The 20,895-nt window shown below is 39.4% G+C and overlaps 1 protein-coding gene across 8 annotated transcripts in view; it reads right to left on the bottom strand.

Annotated features, from left to right (window-relative positions):
* Positions 1-20,895, bottom strand: part of ANO5 (anoctamin 5) — a 54,191-nt gene that overhangs the window by 23,477 nt on the left and 9,819 nt on the right. For 2 of the 8 annotated variants that reach the window (XM_084288137.1, XM_084288133.1), the window contains exons 2-6: positions 18,783-18,853; positions 13,012-13,059; positions 7,728-7,772; positions 6,535-6,648; positions 514-582 (exon numbers count right to left, since the gene is read on the bottom strand). In XM_084288137.1, coding sequence (XP_084144263.1) covers positions 514-582; positions 6,535-6,648; positions 7,728-7,772; positions 13,012-13,059; positions 18,783-18,853 — 347 coding nt within the window. Of the gene's footprint in view, positions 1-513; positions 583-6,534; positions 6,649-7,727; positions 7,773-13,011; positions 13,063-18,782; positions 18,854-20,895 lie in introns of all 8 variants that reach the window. The other 6 variants (XM_084288136.1, XM_084288132.1, XM_084288139.1 and 3 more) reach the window with 4 other exon arrangements.

A 20,895-nucleotide genomic window follows, 5' to 3' on the forward strand; every position in this document is an offset into this window, starting at 1 on the left:
TTTGCTCCACTCAGTCTCTGGAAGGAAAAAAAAAGGTGCTGACTGTCAGCACCCTCAGTTCTCCACTGACAAAGTAAACAATGACACTAATCAACCATCCTGGTGTTGTTAAACCAGGGTGCATCCTCAGTGTAATTACAACAGCCAGTGAGCATGTGTTAATCTAGTCACCGAATTCCAAGTTATTAGCTGAGATTAAACCTAGCTATGAACATACTTCCTATTTACGTGGTTTAAGCGAATTCACAGCTATTTTCAAACTGCTTTCTTTTTGTTATAAAACCGAAAGCATTTAGTTCTTCCTGAAACAAAATACCTTTCTTTAGACAATACTTGAGAGCCTGCCTGGAAAAATAACTCCAATAGACACATGTACTTTTTTCACTTAAGCTAGTCATGCTCCATGAAATCTGCTAGAATCTCATCATTTTTCTAAGGCAAAGTGCTTTATGTTTAGTCATTTACAGGTTTCTTTAGTACAAATTTTTCTTGAGATGCCTTTTTATTTGTTACCTTCTTGTCTTCTGTTTCTAGTTCTAAACCAGCCTTCTGCAGATTGCTCTCAAATTCTTTTCTTCTTTCCTGCAGAGAAATAAACGCACATTACTCACCCATGAAGTCAGTAACTAACTGATCAGTGACTGCGGGCTTCAGCTCCTTCCAGGGATCCTGATAAAGACCCCTTTACTCTACACAACCTCTGTAAAAGCAACCAGCAGACACAAAAGCCCAGCAGACACAAGCCAGCTGCAGCACACCAGTAGACTCTCAGCAGCACAAGGGGAATTGTGCTGACCCACTACACCAAACTTACGTGTTAGTTAGGAATAGGCTCGTAAGCTGTGCCACCCGGGAAAGCTGACAATTCAACTCTGGAGCACTGAGCATTTCTGAGTTGTTAGGAGGGTTATTATGACAATTCAGCAGTACTTCTATGAGAATGGGAAAAACTGGATAAAAAGAAAAATCCTGGAAGCGTTTGAGAAGACTGCTCTGTTATTGCTTACAGTGACATCTCGTCACCAGTTTAATGACCCTATCCGGTGCGAATGTTCAGGTACCCATCACAGACCATTCAAGCAGTATGCCTCATCAACTATTTAGCTGTAAAACTAGATAGGAGTACAAAATCACCATGTGTAAGCCCACATGTGCTTAGTCTGTATAAAATCAGCATGGACTTGAAGCAGAGATAAGGAAACCTGCCTGTGGCAGTGCATGATAGGTGCATGACCTCTGTGAGTCTGATGCCGAGGTATCCTGCTTCAACTCTGCTTCTTTGCCAAGTAATCCCTAGGCAGTGTCTTTAGGCAAGATCTCTTTCGCCTCCTTCTCTGCAGAACTTTTGCTCCTATTGGGAGACTGAATTAATTTCCTTTTAATTACATAACATTTGCTGAAGAACTGCCAGAACAACCACAAGTCATACTAAATATTGAGCTGTAGCCTCATTAGAAAGCACTAGCTAGACAACCAATTGATTTCTAGCTAAAACCTGCAGTGATGTGTGACACGTTCTCTACCATAGCCTTATACAACACACACCGAGAAGGAAAAAAACCAAAGTCTTCAGGCCGTTTTATGTTGCTGTGTTTCTGTGAGAAGCAAGCTGACCTAGTTACATCAGAGTTTGCATGAACTATTCAGATTAATGAATACAGACTGAAGAACAGGTTTAATGGCCCTCAGATCTATGCTAAAATGTGTTGCTGTATCTACTGTGTTACTGGCATTGCATTTTAACCTCTAACGTCCGATTTTGCCAAATATCATTAGTTATTAAATTAGACACTAACCTAGATGAACTCTGGAATCATGGTGAATCCTGAGGCGTACTGAGGCAAACACAATTCCGTGTATTTCTTTTAATTAATCTATCCCACAAACCTGCCTATGTGTACCTGTATTAACACCAAAGAACATGTTTGCTGACCTGCTGATCTAAGAGAAAACAATACAACTAGCAAGTGATTTATAATTACATTCAGAAGTGGTATATAAAAGCTGACATTCAAGCCTCGTATCCAAAGCTATGTGCTGTCCTGGCTTACATTTTCTCCAAACAAAGCACACTGCCATGCATTCTTGCCCTGGTATATGTTGGAGGAGATCCAAGCCCAGGGGTTCTGTGCTACCAGATGCTCACCAGTCAGCTCCTCCTTGATCTGTGCAGCCCAGCAATAGACAGAGCCAAAGGGTACGGCCCTGATTACTGAATTCTTCTTACTATTTATTTAGGATGATAAACTGAACTGCTCCAAAAGAAATTACGTTTTTTACCACCTTGCTCTCTTCTCATAAGCCACCTTCTCTGAAAGACATGAATATACTGTACTTTGCAGCCACTTGAAACAGCCATCTTTAAAAGCAAATCAATCTGCTAGAAAAACAAACAAAACTAAAACATTACTCCCCTTTCCTGTCAAATGCTGTATTTCTTCATATTGCTATGAAAGGCTTACATTGGACAAAATGTACTCTTGGCCCTGTGCCACTTTGTGTTTTTAATATATACACAAAACAATCGTAAGCTCACTCCCTCAACCCTAAAAAGCCACACTCGGGACACATTCTTGGGATTCCACTACAGACCCTGCCCTGCTGTCACAGGGGGTTGATGGAAGATAATCCCATGATTAGGCCACTGATAGTGGGCTCATTCCCCTCCCCACATTTTGTTTAAATACAGTTCTTAAACCTCCCAGAAGCATCTGCAAAAGGCAGAAACCACATTTTCTGAGACCACTGTGGCCCACAAAGGATAGTGGGGGATACAGCCTTCACCTCTCCCAGCACGCTGTGGCTAACCCCCAGGCTGCTACAGGATGACTTTGCCTTAATGCATGCTTCAGCAGAATGAACCCTCCTGATAAGATTAACAAAGCAAGATCCGAAGTCCACCAGCACTAATATGCCCAGTGCAGATGCATCACTGGATAATTAGCTACTCAAGATATGTAGACAACTGTTCCAGATCTGTTCCTTGGTAACAATGCCGCTATTGCAAGTAAAAAAAATAAATAAATCACTAAACAGAAAAATAACCCTTTTAAAGTATTCAACACATTGCTTAGTCAAACCCCTGCCTCCCTCCTTACTTTTCCCCTCCCTTCAGGCAGGCAATGCCAGCCTTACAAAAGCATGTCAGGATGCTCGGCCTTCTGACCACAGCCTCACGTAGGGCACTGGGAAACAACTACCACCTGTAGGAACAGCCACACGCTGCAAAGCACCCGTGAATTCTGCACCCAGTTCCACCGGGCTTCTGCCAGCTGGCACCCGAACGGGCTGCACGGGGAGCAACCTGCACCTGAGCCTGCTGCAGCTGCTGGCTCTCTGGTGTCAGAGCAGCTCCTGCTTTCTCCCAGAGACACTGAAAAGCTGGAGAGGTCTAGATAATGTCTCTTTGTGTCTCTATGTCCCACAGGGACAGGTGGAGTTGGCTTCCAGTAAAAACAGAAAGCAACAATTATTCTGCCCAGAGATCCCAAAGTCTCAGTGCTTTTTTTTTTTTTTTTTTTTGTGTGTGTGTGTGTGTGTGTGAAGAAATGCGCGTATAGGCAATAAAGATCACGCCTAGCCCTACCTGAATAGTTTCTTAAACATGTTTTTAAAAAATTATTAATTTTTCCGTATTCTCATATATTTCATATACAGATAAAATACAATACTGCTGTCTCCTAGAGGTTTTAAGGAAAATACAACTTCTGTCTCACAAAAATGTAATCTTCATTTTTGTTTACAGAGACCTTGCGTTTAGGATTTATTCCTGTAGCTTACAGAAGGCAAATTCAAAACAGAGTTTAAGCTGGAGAGGTTCTGGGGAACATCAAATAAGTTAATGCATTTGTTCTGCATGAAGCTAAGGGAGAAGATGAACAGACCGCCTCTTACATCTGTATCAGAGCCACGGGGAAGCACACAAAGAAGTTTTTCATTCCTCTCTTAGAAATGCAGAATAAAGCTGTTTCCTCGAGACAAGGAAACAAAACCCTTTGTCACAACTGTTATTCTCTTCCTGTAAACATTTCTATTCTAAGCTCTTAGATTTTGCTGTATCATTGTACTACAGTAGAAGAAAAGCACGTTTCTTTCCAGCAACAACCGTACAACCACAAGTCCAGTATCAAGCAAATTCCAAAGGCTGCACTGCGTCAATATTTGGATTTTGTTCCAACAAATACAACAGCACAGTACTTCTGAGCTGACATGTCTATTTTAAGTTACTATTTTAAGTATTTTAAGTCTGTATTAGTATTAGTATTTTAAGTCTATATTAAGTTACTGGCATATTCATTGTATCAAGGCCTATGCTGAGCATAAAAATAGGGTAAATTTCACTTTCTCTGCAGATTCTCAAGAACTACATGAGAACTGATACGCCGTAACACCGACGTCTCCACACCTGCCCAGTCTGGGAGCACAGAGCTAACCTGCAGAGCCACAAAACCAAGGCCTTCTTTCATGGTGCTGTCAACTCCTGCTGGTAAGAGACGTATACAGAATGAAATCTCACAAAACTTCATGTAGGTGTACTACTCTCCTCGAAGACAGATGCTTCTTCATAACTAAAAGCATTTTTATGTCCAAGAGGAACCACAACATTCTCTTGGTTTTCCCCCCTCCACATCAATCCTTCAGTAAATAATGACACCCAGGTACATGGTCTCTCGTCTGGCTATGATTCCATTTTCCTTCCAACTTGAAATATTACCTAAATAGCCTCCATTTCTTCCCACGTTTTATTGGAGTATGACTAATGGAAAATGTTTATTTTAAGAATTGCTTTCACATATTTTGCATGGATATCTTTTTCCTCTCTACACTGACTGGCCTCCTCTCCCTTCTTTTTAAAATGCATTTTGTTTTATGGTAGAAAAATAAATTAGCTAGGATTACAGCCCGACAAAGCCTGATAAAGCAGCAGGGTGAGTTTAAAAAAAGCACGCCTTTGTATAAACCTAGGATGCCACAGCTATAATGTAACACTGTTCTCCCAAGCAAGTTTCCCAACACCAGTAACCGAAGGTGGCAGACAGAGATGCCCAAGCAGGGAAAGGCATCAAACAGCTGATGACAGAGATTCTTGATTTTTCACGGTAACAAGAGTAAGAGGCAGGGGCTGTGTTCTACACTAGATCATATTTGCATACAAGTACAGGCAGCCTAAGTCTTGAACGAAAGCAGTATTACCTCCATAAAGGAAGCAGTAAGCATTTATTTATTTATTTATTACCAGCCCAATCTTGCACGTTTTGTTCAAAGGAAATTATCATTTTTAATTATGAAACACTTTAATATGACAAGATATAGATGAAAAACATTCTTTACTTCACAGACCTTCAGTTTTGCTTCTGATTCTGTCCTAAGCTTTACTATAATTTATTTTCTTCAGAAAGCCCTATCTTTCAGAATAATGCGATTACGTGAGAATGGCTTTTTGGTTGTGGTTTGCTTCCCTCCCCCTTTCTTTTCTAGAACAAACTTTGGAAACATCTATTAGAGAGTAGTGTGCAAACATAACCCTTTCTGGCTCAGAAAACCCGCAGCAAATAACAAGGAAACAAACTCATTAAAAACCCTGCCTTTTTTTTTTTTTTTAAAAAAAATGTTATGCTGTATGTAAGTTTATTATTTGTCCTGACCACATCTTGTAGTACTGGATTTTTAAATAGCTTGAATTCAAGTATTGCTCAAATGTCAGTGAGAGCAAGGAACCAACACGTCATTTATTGATTCCGTCCACCCAATTGTTACCATTCAGGCAACTGGGTCTTGCTGACAAGTTCAAGGATGATCACTAATTGGAACTTCAGAGGGGAGCCCAAACTTGCTTGTTACTTAGGAGGTGGTTATGCTGTGCTTTGTTCCACAGGAGGTCTCTTGTCAAAGACATTTCAAATATTTTACTAAAACAATGAGGATATATGTAGAGACAAACCAAACACAGGCAAAAGCTCAAAGAGGAGATCCTGCACTTGTTTTACGCAGAGTAACAAAAAAATTTTTTCAGTTCTTAAAAGGAAAATTACACGGATACTTACATGGACCTAGTTTTCTGTTAACTGAAGGCAAGGGTGAATAATCAAAACACAGCCCATTTGTATAAAATATATAAACAATGTTATCATTACTTCTCGTTTGGATAATGCTTTATTAAGAAGAAACTTCCCTTCATTTAACATTGTTTACAGATCCACCAAAGCCTCAGTTTTTATTAGACTGTTAAATGAAGAAAGCAAAATCATTTGCGTTACTTGGCATTAAGCTGATTGTTTGATATACTGAGCAGCCTTAATCAATGGTGAGTGATCAATTCAGGAAATAAGGCCTCCAAAAATCTAGTAAAGTTGAGTCTCAATGCTCAACAGTAACTTGCACAAATTTCTATACACAGAACAGCTTTTTCGGCCTCTGTAAAATGTTTTTACAAAGTTCAATTCCAGCTGAGTGTACTAATGTGAAAAACTTTGCAATTTGATACTCAGGTTAGGATAGATAAGAATCAGGAACATCTCAGAAAAGCAAACTTACCAGCTTTTTTTCCCATTCTTTATTAAGATCATCCACATAGGAGAGAACAAAATCAATTCTCCTGACTCCATCCCTGAAGAAAATTGAATCTTTGCTTTGATGTCTTTTATCAATCTGTGGAAGATATAGGTATATAATTAAAAATCAAGTATTGCTGTTGCTCTAAAATAACAGAGGACAAAGTAGTTTTCTCAAATTGCCTCCATTTTTCCGTTTCTTCATAGCTCAAGGTACACTCGGTCAAGTTTTAACAAGGCCTATACGCAGCTAAAATCATTTCCAAATTAACTGCCTGTATCCACAAATACCGCACGTATATGACTGGTTTGAAGGATAAATATTGTATATGTTAGTGTAGCCAGTGAGCTGCTATCGTTTATTCTTTCACAGTTTTTAGGAAGTGTCACAAATGATCACGACAAGTAATTGCTTCTGCTGTTAGTAGGAACACCACTCTAGACCAAAGCAACCTAGTTCAGGGTGTCCTAGGGCACAGTTCATCAACTTGAAGCAGGTGGCAAAAAGTAAGCTCCATGCATTTTCTTCTACATAACACAATTCAAAAAGTCAACCGCCACAGAGAAATATGTCCCAGCAAGGATCACATACAAAACTAGCACACAAACAATACAGGGGTTACATTTCAAAACTGAGGAAAAAATAAGATAATAAAATGCATCAATGCAACAGGAAAATTAATATTCTAACAGATCAATTAAACTTCATGTTTTCATTCTTATCAGCATGCCAGAATATTGGTTTAATAAGATGATCTTTTCTGATGAGTAAGCTACAACAATTAATATTAAGCAAATAAAGACTATTGTCTCTCTCTAGAGGTTCATATAGCAAAGCTCTAGAAGCTAGTATCCTGGACTAAATTTGACTTCATGCTAAAGAAGCTTTGTTTTTTTGTTGTTAGACCACATCCATCAGCAAATCGACATTTAGTAATAAAGGACCAAATTGGGTTTTCATTTTATTTGAGTAGGAGCCAAAAAGAGTAATTCAGGGAAATATATCTCTGTCTGCTCCTTCTTAAATCATATCAAGATGCATGTGAAAAAGTTCTCTGAAAAAGCACAAAATATTTGCGACTGTGAACTCCCAGTTAACAGAAGACATCACACAGTGAAGCATGTTATTACTGCAGCCATCCAAGCCACTTGCAGTATCATTCATCACTGTTTTACCCTGAGACGTCGCTTCAGGAACAGATTATATCTCCTTCCACTCTGCTGGAATAACCAACAAGTAGTTAGTAAGCACATCACTCCTCTCTAAGACCCCAACTGGAGCTGCTTCCAGCGGTACCCCCTGCCTCAAGTTAGCTAGAAGGCTGTGGCCTTGAGCAAGCCAGAAGAAGCCTCCAGGTACTAGAAAAAGCACAACCACCCACAAACAGGATGGCCATGGATTTATTTATTTATTTATTTATTTTTATTAAAGGGAGAACTGTGCTGGCATTCATTTCGAAAACAAACTCAAGTGCTTCAAAGTAGTAATTCTGAAAATCCTAATTGCCATTATTTGGACATTTAAGCATATTTTAAAAGACCAGTAAGAAAGTTTCTTTGAATGTAATGCAAAGGTAAAAGCTCTGGCTAATGAATGGAGCACACATGTTGCTATTACAACGATGCATTTGGGAGCAAAAATGCATGCTGGAGAATTCACGTATTTCTGACGCTATACCAGTCTTTTGGGAGCTACAAAGCTCTTCACTGCAAGTCAGAGTAACACAGACAGCTAAAATAAATTATTTCTTGAAAACGCCACAATCCTCTGCTTTCTCTCTTTAGCAATTCTTCTGTTGTTTTTTGTTTGTTTCTCTTTTTTTTTTTTCTTCCCCTTGAGAAATATTTACAGCAGACCAATTAAGACAGGCTACTTCCTAAGAACTGAAATCAGGACAGCTACCTCTGAAAATGCTTTTGCTTCCAAATGCAGCACACAATGATGCAAGACTAAGATGCTCACAAAAATCACGGAATCCAATAAAAGAACAGCATTTTCTGTTGTGTGCTTACACTTTTGTCTGTAAAAAATAAGTGACTATAACTTGCAGCTGTTTAGATTAACCTGATTAGTGCATAAAGCCACACTGAAACCTAAACAGTATTACCAGTACTTCCATTATTCAATATTACTGAACCCTAAACTACATTCTAGTGATGTATAAGGGAATCATCATAATAATCAGGCTACCTCAACCACCAATGTATAAAGGCAGAGGGATGCTCACACAGACTTTGTCTTAGCAAACAACAAAGCCATATATGCTAAAATAAAATCAATAAAAATAATATGCTTCAAAAAAGCTCCTGCCAAATAAATGTCTCAAATTCTTTGGGGAGCATAGTTATAATTAGGTCATTCCACAAAACTGGAGTTATATTTTATCTTTAGTGCCTTCAAATGTTGCTTATTTTCCAAGATGTATCAGAGCCCAGCTCGGTCATTAGCCATTTCAGAAGGTGCAGTAGTCAGCCTTGGATCTGCTTTGAGAACAGCAACTAAGCAGTTCTCTCCTTCTTTACACAGAATTATTTATCATGGATAATGACAAGCCTACCTATTAAGCCCATAAATTATTCCTTTCCATTTTGCTACATTTGGATTTCACAAGGAAAAAAAGATCAGTCTTATATGTTCGTGCTATGCTGGGCATAAATGTGCACTTATAGGGCTGAAGTACCTGAAATGCTGATAATATGCATTGGTTGTATTTGTGAATCATAAAACATTATGAATGACTACATCTTACCTCTGAGCAGCTCTTTTCAGAGCTGTGTTCAAACTAAGTCATCTTGGACAACCTCCAGTTATTAAGTTATACCTCATCATAGCTGATAGTCTGTGATGTGCATCTTCTGTAATACCAGTAGCAAAATGAATGGTTCTCAGCGCAATACAGATAGCAAGCAGAAGCTTCTGAATAATTGAATAATACCCAATGAGGAATTGCAGAAAAAAAAAAATGAAGCTAGTCTCCTCTCAGAGGCATATGGTGAAAAACACAAGAGGCAACAGCCGCAAGTTGCAACAAGGAAAATTCCCACTGGATTTGAGGGAGTGGCTGAGCAGGAACAAGTACAACAGGTTGCCCAAAGAGACTGCGTCATCTCCATCCTCAGCGATAGCACACCATGACCAAGCAAGGCCCCAGCTGAGCAACCCGATCCAAATTTCAAGTCCTTGCCTTGAGTGGGAGGTTGGCCAAGGAGACCTCCAGAGCTCCCTTCCAACCTAAGTCATTGACTCTAGAAATCATTACTGACAGTGTCCAGCATTTACCAGTACTTCCAGAAGATGAATAAAACCAGATTAATAAAGCAGATTTACAAGAACTACTCATTTTCCTGTAGGAACTTTTCAATTTTAATAGTCTAATAACCTCTGTAAGAGCTAAGTGTCTCCAGAGCATCTGGAGAGATCAACTAATTGAACACTGTAACAGTCTAGCACGAAGAGCTTATTTTTCTTTTCACATAACTACCTAAGTACAAATTAACTGGATACACATGGAATTACATTAATATTAATAGTTGTTCCCAGAATTGTTAACTTCCATCTAGACATCTGTCCGCGGTTGGTGCGTTGGACCATGTTTAACCAACCAACCACCCACGTAACCGGACTGCGGTCCTGGCATTAGGCAAACTGCAGCCCCGCAGCAGGAACTCCTGACTCAGACAGGAGAGGTTGCCGGAAAGATTAAAACGTCAGCAGGGAAACAAAGAAAGCACAGCTCAAGACAAAAATATCACACTGACTTCTGCCCAAATGGATTTGGGTAGAGTGTATAAATGCCAGCAGGTGGTCATGCTCTGAACTTAAATCCATTAAAACTTCTGCACATATTAAATACTGTCCAAATACTTCACGAATAAGCCTTGGCCACCTCCCTCCCGCAGGTGGTTCAAATAGTCTTCTGCAGGTCCAAAGCAAACAAGGCAGCCACCACTAACAGCAGAGGGGGAAGCAAGCTGCTGGATGCAGCGTCAGCCACTGAAACCTTAACAGAAAGTGCTTCAGAGAAACAACTTGGGATTGAAACTGAGTGAGAGACTGTAGTAAGTATTTCCTTAGCCTTACTCACCTACCCAAACACACAGGTACCTGACCTTGGTTAATACAGTCATCTTTCCTTCAATACTCTCATGTTTTTATAGTAGCTGGAAAAGCAAATGTATTTTCAGGTGCCTTTATACCAGGCATGAATGATTTCATCCCACTATTTACACAGGATTCGGAAGGATTTCTATTTCTGGTCATCCACATAAGAAATGTATGTCCTTACACACTGCTAGGCTTACTCTCTGCTTTTATGGAGTTTCCTCCAAATACGCCCCAGTACTAAATATCCCAGCCCTCTTGTTGTCTGTACTTCAAAGATGGAGGAACTCTGCTTAGAGCGATGCTGTTGAGATTAACCTGTCAGAAAACTGCAGCTTTCTTTGGGGCCTACATGTACACTGAGAAATGCACTTCCCAAACAACCTCCTGTTTCCTATTTCATAAAGGTCCAACCCTGCAGCATTGGGGCTGGAGGTTCAGGGGTCAGCTTCTTTCATCACCTTCTGCTTTTTGTATCTCAGAGTTGAAAGATCATTTAGAGCAGTCATTTCAGTAACAAAGTGATAACCAGCACTAATCCAAGACACGCAGCACAATGAACTATCTCTGGCTATGAGTAATGGGCATTCTAAGCAATTATGTCAATAATATCCCCATCAGCACAGCTAGCAGTTGTATAACTGTACTTTATCAGAGAAGAAAGCTTCCTGAGATTACAAGGAAAACCAAAACAAGCAATATTTTGCTTGCTTACAAGCTTCAGTTTACAAAGTAAATGTATATTTAACCTCAGATAATCATGCACACAATCAGTTTTTATTGCAGACATCGTAACAAACCAGTATGACTACATTATATAGCAATTAGGCAATTCATAAATTAACAACCCACTGAAGGAAAAAATTTCAGAATACTGAAAAAAAAAAATCACAAAAACATAAGGGAATGAAATGTGAACCAAAATACAATAAAAAGCTCTAGACCTGGAAGGGCAAGCAACAATCTGTGGCTTAAAAACAAAATTAACACGCTCATTCCTACTGCAAGCTGAATATTCATGTACCACAGCCCTTTTCATGGCAGCAAACATGCTGACAGCTCCAGGAGAAACATCCTGAGTAACGTCCTGCTGTTCAAAACATACCTGTTCGATAGAAGTCCATTTTGAAGAGCAAAAAAGCTCCTGTAAATGCATTTACATGACATATGCAAATACACAGGCACTCTAGCGAAAATCAAAAAAAAAAAGCAAATTCCTCTGCAGTTTGTGCACAGTGAACTCAGCTGCTGTCAGACCAGAGAGGCACTCGGCATGAAGTTCTCTTCCATCTTCTTCTTTGGAGAAATCCAGGTAGCTGCAGCACTCACCACTTCCAAGGAGTGCCTTAACAACATGCTCAATACCATTTCCAGTTATGCTTGGTGCAGGCTACACAGCTTCATTCAAAACCATAACCTTTGCCACTAAAAGAAGCCAAAAAAGCCCCGCCTACTTCGGGGAGCTATTTTTGCACCTTTGGCACATTTGTCTCTCAATTTTGAGCTACAATAAAACCTGAAGGCTCAAAAACATGCATTTCAAAGCAGTTTAAGACACTTGAGATGTTTACACTGAAATCTGAATATGCAGTAAAAGCCTTTCTGCACAAAAGAACAAATGAAACAAGAATAGAACAAAGAAAAATAAAAAGTATGCCAAGAGAGCATGTGTTAATGTAAGACACCAGAACCCAATGTAAGCAAGCAATCTGAATACATCTCAGCATGTACTTCTCCATTATGTTAAATGAGTTAATTTTTTTCTCCATAAAATAGCGGAGATTTCAAGTTTTCCAACATATTTGTTAATCTCTACAATTATCATCTCTGAGAATTTCAATAAAAGGATATTATGGGCCTTTCCTTATTATTTTTACTACAATAAGAAAAATATTCAACATTTCAAATGATGCCAGTGTTGGTTAAAACACATTCAAGTATCATGCTGACTGAAAGCCCTGCAGATTACCATCATAAAAAGGGATCTCCCATTGTTAGTCACACCATAGTCAGAACACCCTATATCCCATAAACCCAAAACAATAGTAAAAAAAGCAAACTTTCCAGTTTTCTCCACCAATAATTAACTTTTCAATTTTGTTTCTTATTCACCATTTGAACCCTTTTAATTACCTTGAATTTCTCAATTAAGCCATCACATTATGCGCTCATGGAGCCTTTGCCTAGGAATAGGCTCAAAAGCCCCATTCATTTTCACATGCTAGGAAAGCAATTGTTTTTCAAAGGATGGCTTCCTGGAAACTGGAAAATTTTTTAGTGAGGGACTTCTTGGCATATGGTAATAGAGGACGCCACACAAATTCATGCAAGGAAGCATGAATGTTTCTTACTGCTTACCACTTGACGATCAGGGATGAGTAAAGTAGTCTCAGTGCTGCTTAGACCCTGCTGCCAGTGGCATCACGGGAAAAACATAACGTTGTTAGCAATGATGCAAAGGATGCTTTAAAATAAAAGGCTATTTCAGGAAAAACTGTGTAGCTTTGGGTTGCTGCAAAGCTGTTCTGTGTGACTGCTGGATTTTCAGTCCAGTTGTTCAAAGTTTAAGCAGATCTCTACTTCCTCAGATCAACTGGGCCTCTAGCCTACTGCCATTGACTTTTACATGGCCAGTATTGATTTTAAAACATTAAGAATTACTTTTAATAAAAGCTATACAGTATTCCTCATGTCCATCATAAAAATTCAAGTCCATAAACAATTTGGCACACACTGCAGTTCACAAACTGATAAATAACAACTTCTAGCAATACTTATTTGAACATCAGACCAAATGTACACAACAGACTTCTGCAATTGCATTCAGAACAAATATGATGCCTACTTATTCTTTCAACACAAACTGTACACCATGCACACACTGAACAAAAATGGATTCAAGTAGACAAATAATGAATCTCATAGTGTAGATAAGGCAAACATCTATCAGTAACCGTTCTGGTTATCCCTAGTGATCCTTGGGAGGACTTCAGCTTCCTTTTGATACACAGCCAGGCGAGGCCCCCCCAACTTGCACTGTACCAGACCCATGTGCTCCTTTTTTCCCTGCCTGGGGGCCTGCAGGGTGCTGCCACGTCCCCTGGCCACGCTCCACACGTGGGTTGGATGATGGGACTGCCAGCACCACAGAGGACTTGACAAAGCAATTATCCTACAAAGAGATGGCCATGAGCTATCTGCGCTCCTGGCCCACCGCTATATAAATGCTCGAGCAAGGGATTTTGAGATCAGGCTTCACTACTGGAAAGAATAATGGTTTGTAGTGTCTAATTCTGTTAGTAAGTTCTCACACTGGTCTTTTGATTTGCTTCTGAAAAAAAAAATCACAACAGACCGGTGTAAATGGTGCAAAGGGAAAGAAGGACTGTGTTGTGAAAGTGAGAGACTCCCTGAGACTCCCGACCTGCCCCTGTCCAAGCTAGCACCCATCCTCTGCTTTTCTTTCACTTCTCCTTCCTGCACACCCTCCGCTCACAGCTTCCCAGCTTGTGTGTGATCAGATGCAGGCGCAGGCTTTAGCCACCCACTGGCCCTAAGCTGCCCATGCTGCTTTACTCAAGGATAAGTCTTGGTAAACTGAAGTGCCAACAGAGCTGGAAGAGTCTAGCTAAAAACCCTCTTTATGTTCCTGTGCATTTTGTCAACTGCTTTTCTGTTAAACCAGGGAACTCATCTCGCTGTCAGTACAATTGTCTGAAATGAATTAACTGGAGTCATGGGGGTTAAGTGTTTCAAAACTGCTGCCAGTCAGCATACCTTTTCTTACGCATTCAAGTTGGTGTAGAGAGACCATTCTTCTGTTAAATGCCAAAATTTATGTACTGTACAACAGGGCTTCTACCTTGATAAAATATAGCCCTCAGAACGAGAGCTAAGCAGTGCTTTCAGAAACTCTCATAGTCCAACTTTGTTCAGATGAAAGCCAATAAGTAAAACACTTTGGCACTAGTGGTAGCAGTGTTCAGCTGGTCCTTCGTACTTCGCAATCCTCTCTCAGAAGGCTTTAGCATATTCTCTCTCAGATATTCCTCTGAATATGTTTTGTAGTTACACTTGAAAGAAGCCTTTTCATACGTCCAACTAGACTTGGAAACCAATTTGATCTGTTTCCACAATATTAATAATAGTGCTTCTTTTTTCTCTCTCTACTCAAAAATCCACTGGTCTGCATTGAAAACTGAACAAGAATGACAGAAATGTACTTAGATGGTGGGATTTCTCCAGAAAAAAAATCAACTCATTTTGAATCGACTAGAGAAGGTACAGTAGCACCTGCTGCTCTCAAGAAAAAAAAAAAAAATAATCCATGAGTCATACCACTAATCTTGGTAAAATACATTCCTTTAATACATTTGATGGAGTTATGCCAATTTACTTCTGCTAACTATCTGGTTTGAATAACAGCTGCTTGTTCTCAGGTCTTCTCATGATCAACTTACAATATAGAAAATACTGAGTAACAGAATTTTTAGTGAGCATTTTGTTTGGTGTGAAATTAACAGAAAAGGTGAAAACTTAATATATAGCTGTGAACAAAGGACTTTAACTTCTTACAGCCAGACTGGGGCACAGCCCTACAGCTTCATGCAAAGTAGTGCAACCAACTGTGAGGGTGAGAAACTCAAGGTCCACGTGCATACACTGCACATATTTAAAGTCACTTTACACTAAGGAGTTGGAACAGCAGACAAATCATCTTCAGTGAACGCCTCTTACAGATGTCAATAAACTACAAACTATCTTGTGATTCAATCTCCCACAAAACATGCTATTAAACAGAATTGTCCCATAGTATACTCTCTCTCTTCATAAAGTACAGAGGAAAAACAGATTCTCAGTTTTGATTTCATTCATTTTCCAATTTGCCTGAAAGGACTATAAGAGACATTTATGTCTTGAACAGGAACTCTATAAAGACTAATTCAGTAAATTCTACTTAGAGATTCAATTAGGACAGTCATCTATCCCTAACAGGAGTGGTTGTCTGAGTTACTGATTTCACAATGACATAATTGGAAGCAGTCTCCTTTGCAGTGCCTACATGAAAACATCCCTATCACGTCCCTTTTTCCCCCCTCTGCAGTCTGCTGAAATCTCCTTGCCTCCCATCATGACCAAGCATCTAGAAATGATTCATGCTGTGAAGCTTCTAATATGGAAGACTGTTGAACTTTAAGAGCTCCTGCTTCTTTTGGCCTCGTGGGAGATTGAGCAGAGGAGAAAAAAAGAGACTCGAGAAGCAGATGAAGAAAAAAAAACACAACCATGCAGTAAAATTAGGAAAGCAGATTAAAGCACAAGTGCCAATGTATGAGGAAGGACCAAAAGCATTGCTGACTGGAGATATGACTGCTTTTTGAGTCCTAAACTTCATCTGACTTTTCTATATGCGTTGGCAGGTTTCACAACAGACTGTTTTTCCCCTTTTTAAATTTTACTTGCATAATTCCTTATGTACAGATTACTTTACTGTACAAACTGCAACAGACAAAAATATGCCACTGAACTATGAACGTTTTCTCTTTCCCATATTTGAAGCTAGGTATCTTTTTGCCCTCTCCACTGCTAAACCAACATCAAGGTCTTAGCTTTTTCTTCCAACTGCTGAGCAGAAGTATACTGTTATTTCAAGTTACATTTTTGCTCTTCCAAAAGAAAAGACAATGCAAGCATACTCTAGCTGTGACCAGAATGTAATGTCAGGTAAATCTTCTCCATTAGTCTTTTTATGAATCAATTCCGTTTCCGTTTTAAAAGGATTTAATTCCAGTGATTTTAAGACTTCAAGTGTTAATACTTCCCAGTTGAAAGGAATATAAATTGAAGTCCATGGTTAAGTAACAAGACATTTACTCATCTATCACCAGAGCAAATTTATAAAATAGAGAAATGCACTATTGGCCGAAACAAAAACAGAGCACATCCACCTGAGCTTTAAGGGGTCCTTGTGGAAAGAGGAGACAGCATGGGTTTTCTCACAGGCCAGGATTGATGACCCTACTCAACTCCTACTGAAATGCATTAAGGATGACAAAGACAGGCTATTAACAAACTGATGGAAAGGAAATTCTTCCAGTCTGTAGAGAAGAAAAGTGAAGTTGAGATGACATATCAAGATAAAGGATTAGCATTATAAGAAAAAAAAAAAACAAAAAAAAAACAACAAGGCTATCTTACTGTTGGAATCAATTCATGGAAACACTTTAAGGATAGACTTCACCTGGATATGTAGGACATAAATCATCAGGAACTAAGCCTGTCATGGCAGATAAGAGCATGAAACTGGGCAAGAAGATTAAAAGCAACTGTGTAACTTTATGCCACATCAGTGCATAGAAAGCAAAAGTTTGGTAAATGAGACCGTGTTAAGGGACGTGGGGTAGGATGATGTGAAACACAGAGAAAGCGCTAACTTAAATGTAAGCAAGCTTCAGATGGCCAACTGACCTGAAGAAACAAACTACCTAAAGCCAAGTATGCTGTCTCCTCTTAGAAGGGGAGTGTGGAAGAAAATTCAAGTCAACTGCTGAGATGCTAGGACACTTCTCTGTGATACTTAAGAACAAATTAAGAAAAAGTAATTGTGTAAGGAACTAAAAAAAGAGAGAAACGCATCATGATTTTACCAACAGGGGATTCTGAGTCAATAACCAGACCCATTTTTCATAAGGAGACTACCTCCTGAACAAGAAAACCCTGAAGACCAGAGTCTCCTTTCCTATGAATCATGAATGTTCCACCTTTCATAAAGGTTCAAATCCCATGCCCCTACACATAATGCTTCTCACACCCTTCCTCCCATGTTTCCTGTCTTTTCCCACATCCTAAGTCATGAAGTGAATTCTTTCAGGCCCTGGTGAAATACGTCATCTTCACCTAAACAGTGACACTCAACACGAACCCAGAATCAGCCCCAAACTGCTGCCTATCATAGTAAGATGATTCATACACTGTAACCTGAGATAGTGTCAGCCTGGGTTCAGTAAAGTAATTGATATTGTCTGCTCAAAACTTCTCCAGGAGAAAAAGATGTCCATCACAAACAATAGATGGAGAGGTACCAGGCTGAACACTCTAACAGTCCTTTAAGATGGAACTTGGTAGATTTATAAAAGCATCTGGATGATCGGGCTGCATGCGCTAGCAGACCTAAACATCTGTGTAATGTAAGAACTTGGAGTTTTGTCTTGACAGGATTGTCTCTAAATTTGCCTCTTAAAAGCATATGAGGAAATGTTTTATGCTTTCGCTGTTCAACAGAACTATGTTTTGTCAACACTTGATTCAACAGTATAATTTCTGGGGGATGCTTTTAGCAAACATAAGACACCACATTTCAACAGAGCAGCTATTTCTATTCTTAACTAAAAGTCTTCATATGTTCCTTAAACATACAATAATAAAGAAGAAATCAGACAACAGAAATTAAAACACTAATTTCAAGATCGTGTATTTTCACTATTCTTTTTAGATCCATTTCTTAACTGAAGAGTATCCGTACACCTGTATGTAAGATGCTGCATACTTTATGTATTAAGCAATGAGGTACTGTGAAAAACAAGCAGCTGATGCTTTTTGGATTGCCCAACTTTTGGGTTGCATATCTTGCAAGGAAGAGGTATTCTTATAACCTTTCTAACTGGCTGTCTCATAAACAGCTGCATTATTTAAGAAGTACCTAGAGCACAGGAGTGTAAGAGTGCCTTGATTTCCTAGAAGCATAGCACATAGTATAAAACCAAGCGTTGGTGTTGTGGAAGGGTATTATGTTCTTCCAATTACCAAAACACTGCAATTTGTGATTCTTCTTTCAAGATTGACACTGGGAGCACTGTTAAGCCCCAGACTGTTCCACTACTGCTAGTCGTATTGTGTTGCAGTCTCTTACAAGACTCAGTGAGTAGCAGCATTACTTGTTTGCTTTTGCTCCTTCAAAACACTGGAGAAAGAAAAAAAAAAAAAAAAAAAAAACATGTACACAGATAAAAATGTACATATGAGAGAATCTAACAGCAGTATTATTTTCCACAACTAATTTCATCTTTCACAGTACTATTCCTCTCTCTTTTTACCAGCAGAGTGTTAATGCTACCTGTACTGTACCTTACCTCTGTGCTGCTTGGGACCTCTGATCCTGCAGTTGAAAGTGTTTCACATAAAGGTCCATTGCTTTCTTCCCCTAAAAAATATTCAAAGAAACATCCACATAAGTACATGCCTGTTAAAATACCCTTGTATTTCAAAGTGAAGAGAAACTTGAAGGCACGGAGCTATGAACAAGCAAAAGCAACAGTTGGAAAATGATATTCAGCTACATAAAACCTTCACAAATGATTTTTGAAGGGAAAAAGAACACCCTGAGACACAAGACACTCAGCCTGTACCAACTGGCTGTAACCTCACAGTCACACAAACAGTTCTAACTGTGACAAGCGAAATCCAGCTGAATCGCGTATTTGAGAGGATAAAATTCTTTCTCGCCTCAAATGTCCTATGAGTTACTGTCTAATGAGGATCCAACACTTGGAGCTTTGCTGCTTTGTTTCTCAAAGTTCTGTTATCTCTGGGGTTGTTTGCTAGAAACTGTTTTTTGCTTCTAAGGGATTAATGGTATGATGGTAAAGCTCATGATTAAAGATGTTCACGTAATGGAGATAATGATGATAGAATCAAGAACATCAACTTAAGTTACCAAACCTTCTTAAAAAAGTTCCTTAATTTTCACAGCAGCATTGAGCCCTGCCTTTCCCACAGAAAAGTCAGTCTGCCAAGGAGACTACTACTTAATGTTAACATGATAAAGGAAATTACACTGAGCATCTTTAAATACCTAAATCATATTGAGAGGTTGGCTGGGTTTGTGGCTCTGAACCTCCTCTGTCAACAGTCTCCTCTGGAGAGCAATTCCGAGCCCATAAGCTCAGCTCCTGCTCTAAGCAGATTCTGTACACAACCATCTTTTTGCTGGTCAGACAGAGCAGTCATTTAAATAACTCCCCCGCCAATGGAAAAGGATAAGTGGTTTTGTAAACAGCTCATCACAGCCTACAGCAGGAATCTAATAAAGGTGCCTCTTTCTTCCGGAAAAGGATTTATCATGCTCCTCTCTCCATCAAAGAGCAAGGAACCATCAATGGGCATAGCTTGGACTGGACAGAATGCCACAGCTTAGACCAGAGCACTTTCAGACAACTACAGTTACTTTACTCCTACAAATAACAGGAGCCCATTTTTTTTTTTTTTTTTTTAAATTTAAAAACAACAAAAGAAGAGGCTGCAAATACTTCCTGTCAAAAGTCACATCTATGCAGAATAAAAATCAGTTCTTCAAAAGTTTTTAATAAACTACAGAGATAAAGGGAAAAAAATGCTCTCAAGCTGTATCGAAGCTTGCTTAGAAATAATGGTCACGTACATCTGATGCAATGAGAAACTGGGCAATGGCGTATAATGATACATAACAGCAGAAATATCTCAGTTATACTAAACCTACAGCTGTTGCATGCTATTTCATTAATAGAAAACATGCCTGCACAATCTGTGTTTGTAGGTATCTTGTAGTTTGAAAATATAAATCTTATTTAGACAAATGGAGAAAGGTGTTTGTATATGCTGACAGAAGTGTGGAGACCAACATTAAGCATGTGGAACTAACTAATTTAGGCTCATTTTTCCTACTCAAATTTATCATAAATGCTAAAGGGACTATGCTCCAAGATGAAACACCAAACGCAGAAGAGGCATTGAGAAACAGCTTCAGCACAGAACTGAATTCAGGTTACCTCCCGAACAGCACAAACATTCAACACAAGAGAAACACAAGGCACAAAATGGGAGAATATCATAATAAGAATACCAAAGTCTTTACTCAAAAGACAGCCAGTATCAAAATATCCAGAACAGGCTGCTTGAGAAACTGTTTCTGCAAGGATATCCCTGGAGAGAGGCTCTACCTTGATACAGGACTGGCTGTAAGCATATGCAAACTTGGCAGCTGCCTAGAACTGCTGAAACAAGAGAAAAGCAGCACCACCACGGCACTCTGATGGCTGCTTTGCCCATCACACAGGAAAGCAGGTTGGCTGCTGCAGCTTTGGCTGAAGGTAGCAAGCCCAGGGCCCGGAGGCAGACAGCCCAAGGGTTTTAGCACCCAACTTTCCGTGGCAGCAGGAGCCTGGCACCTCATCCCCAGAGCAGTGGCGTTCAATTTGCCAGGGATGC

This window comes from Netta rufina (assembly GCF_964035555.1).
Source record: "Netta rufina genome assembly, chromosome: 5".
Lineage (NCBI taxonomy): Eukaryota > Metazoa > Chordata > Aves > Anseriformes > Anatidae > Netta > Netta rufina.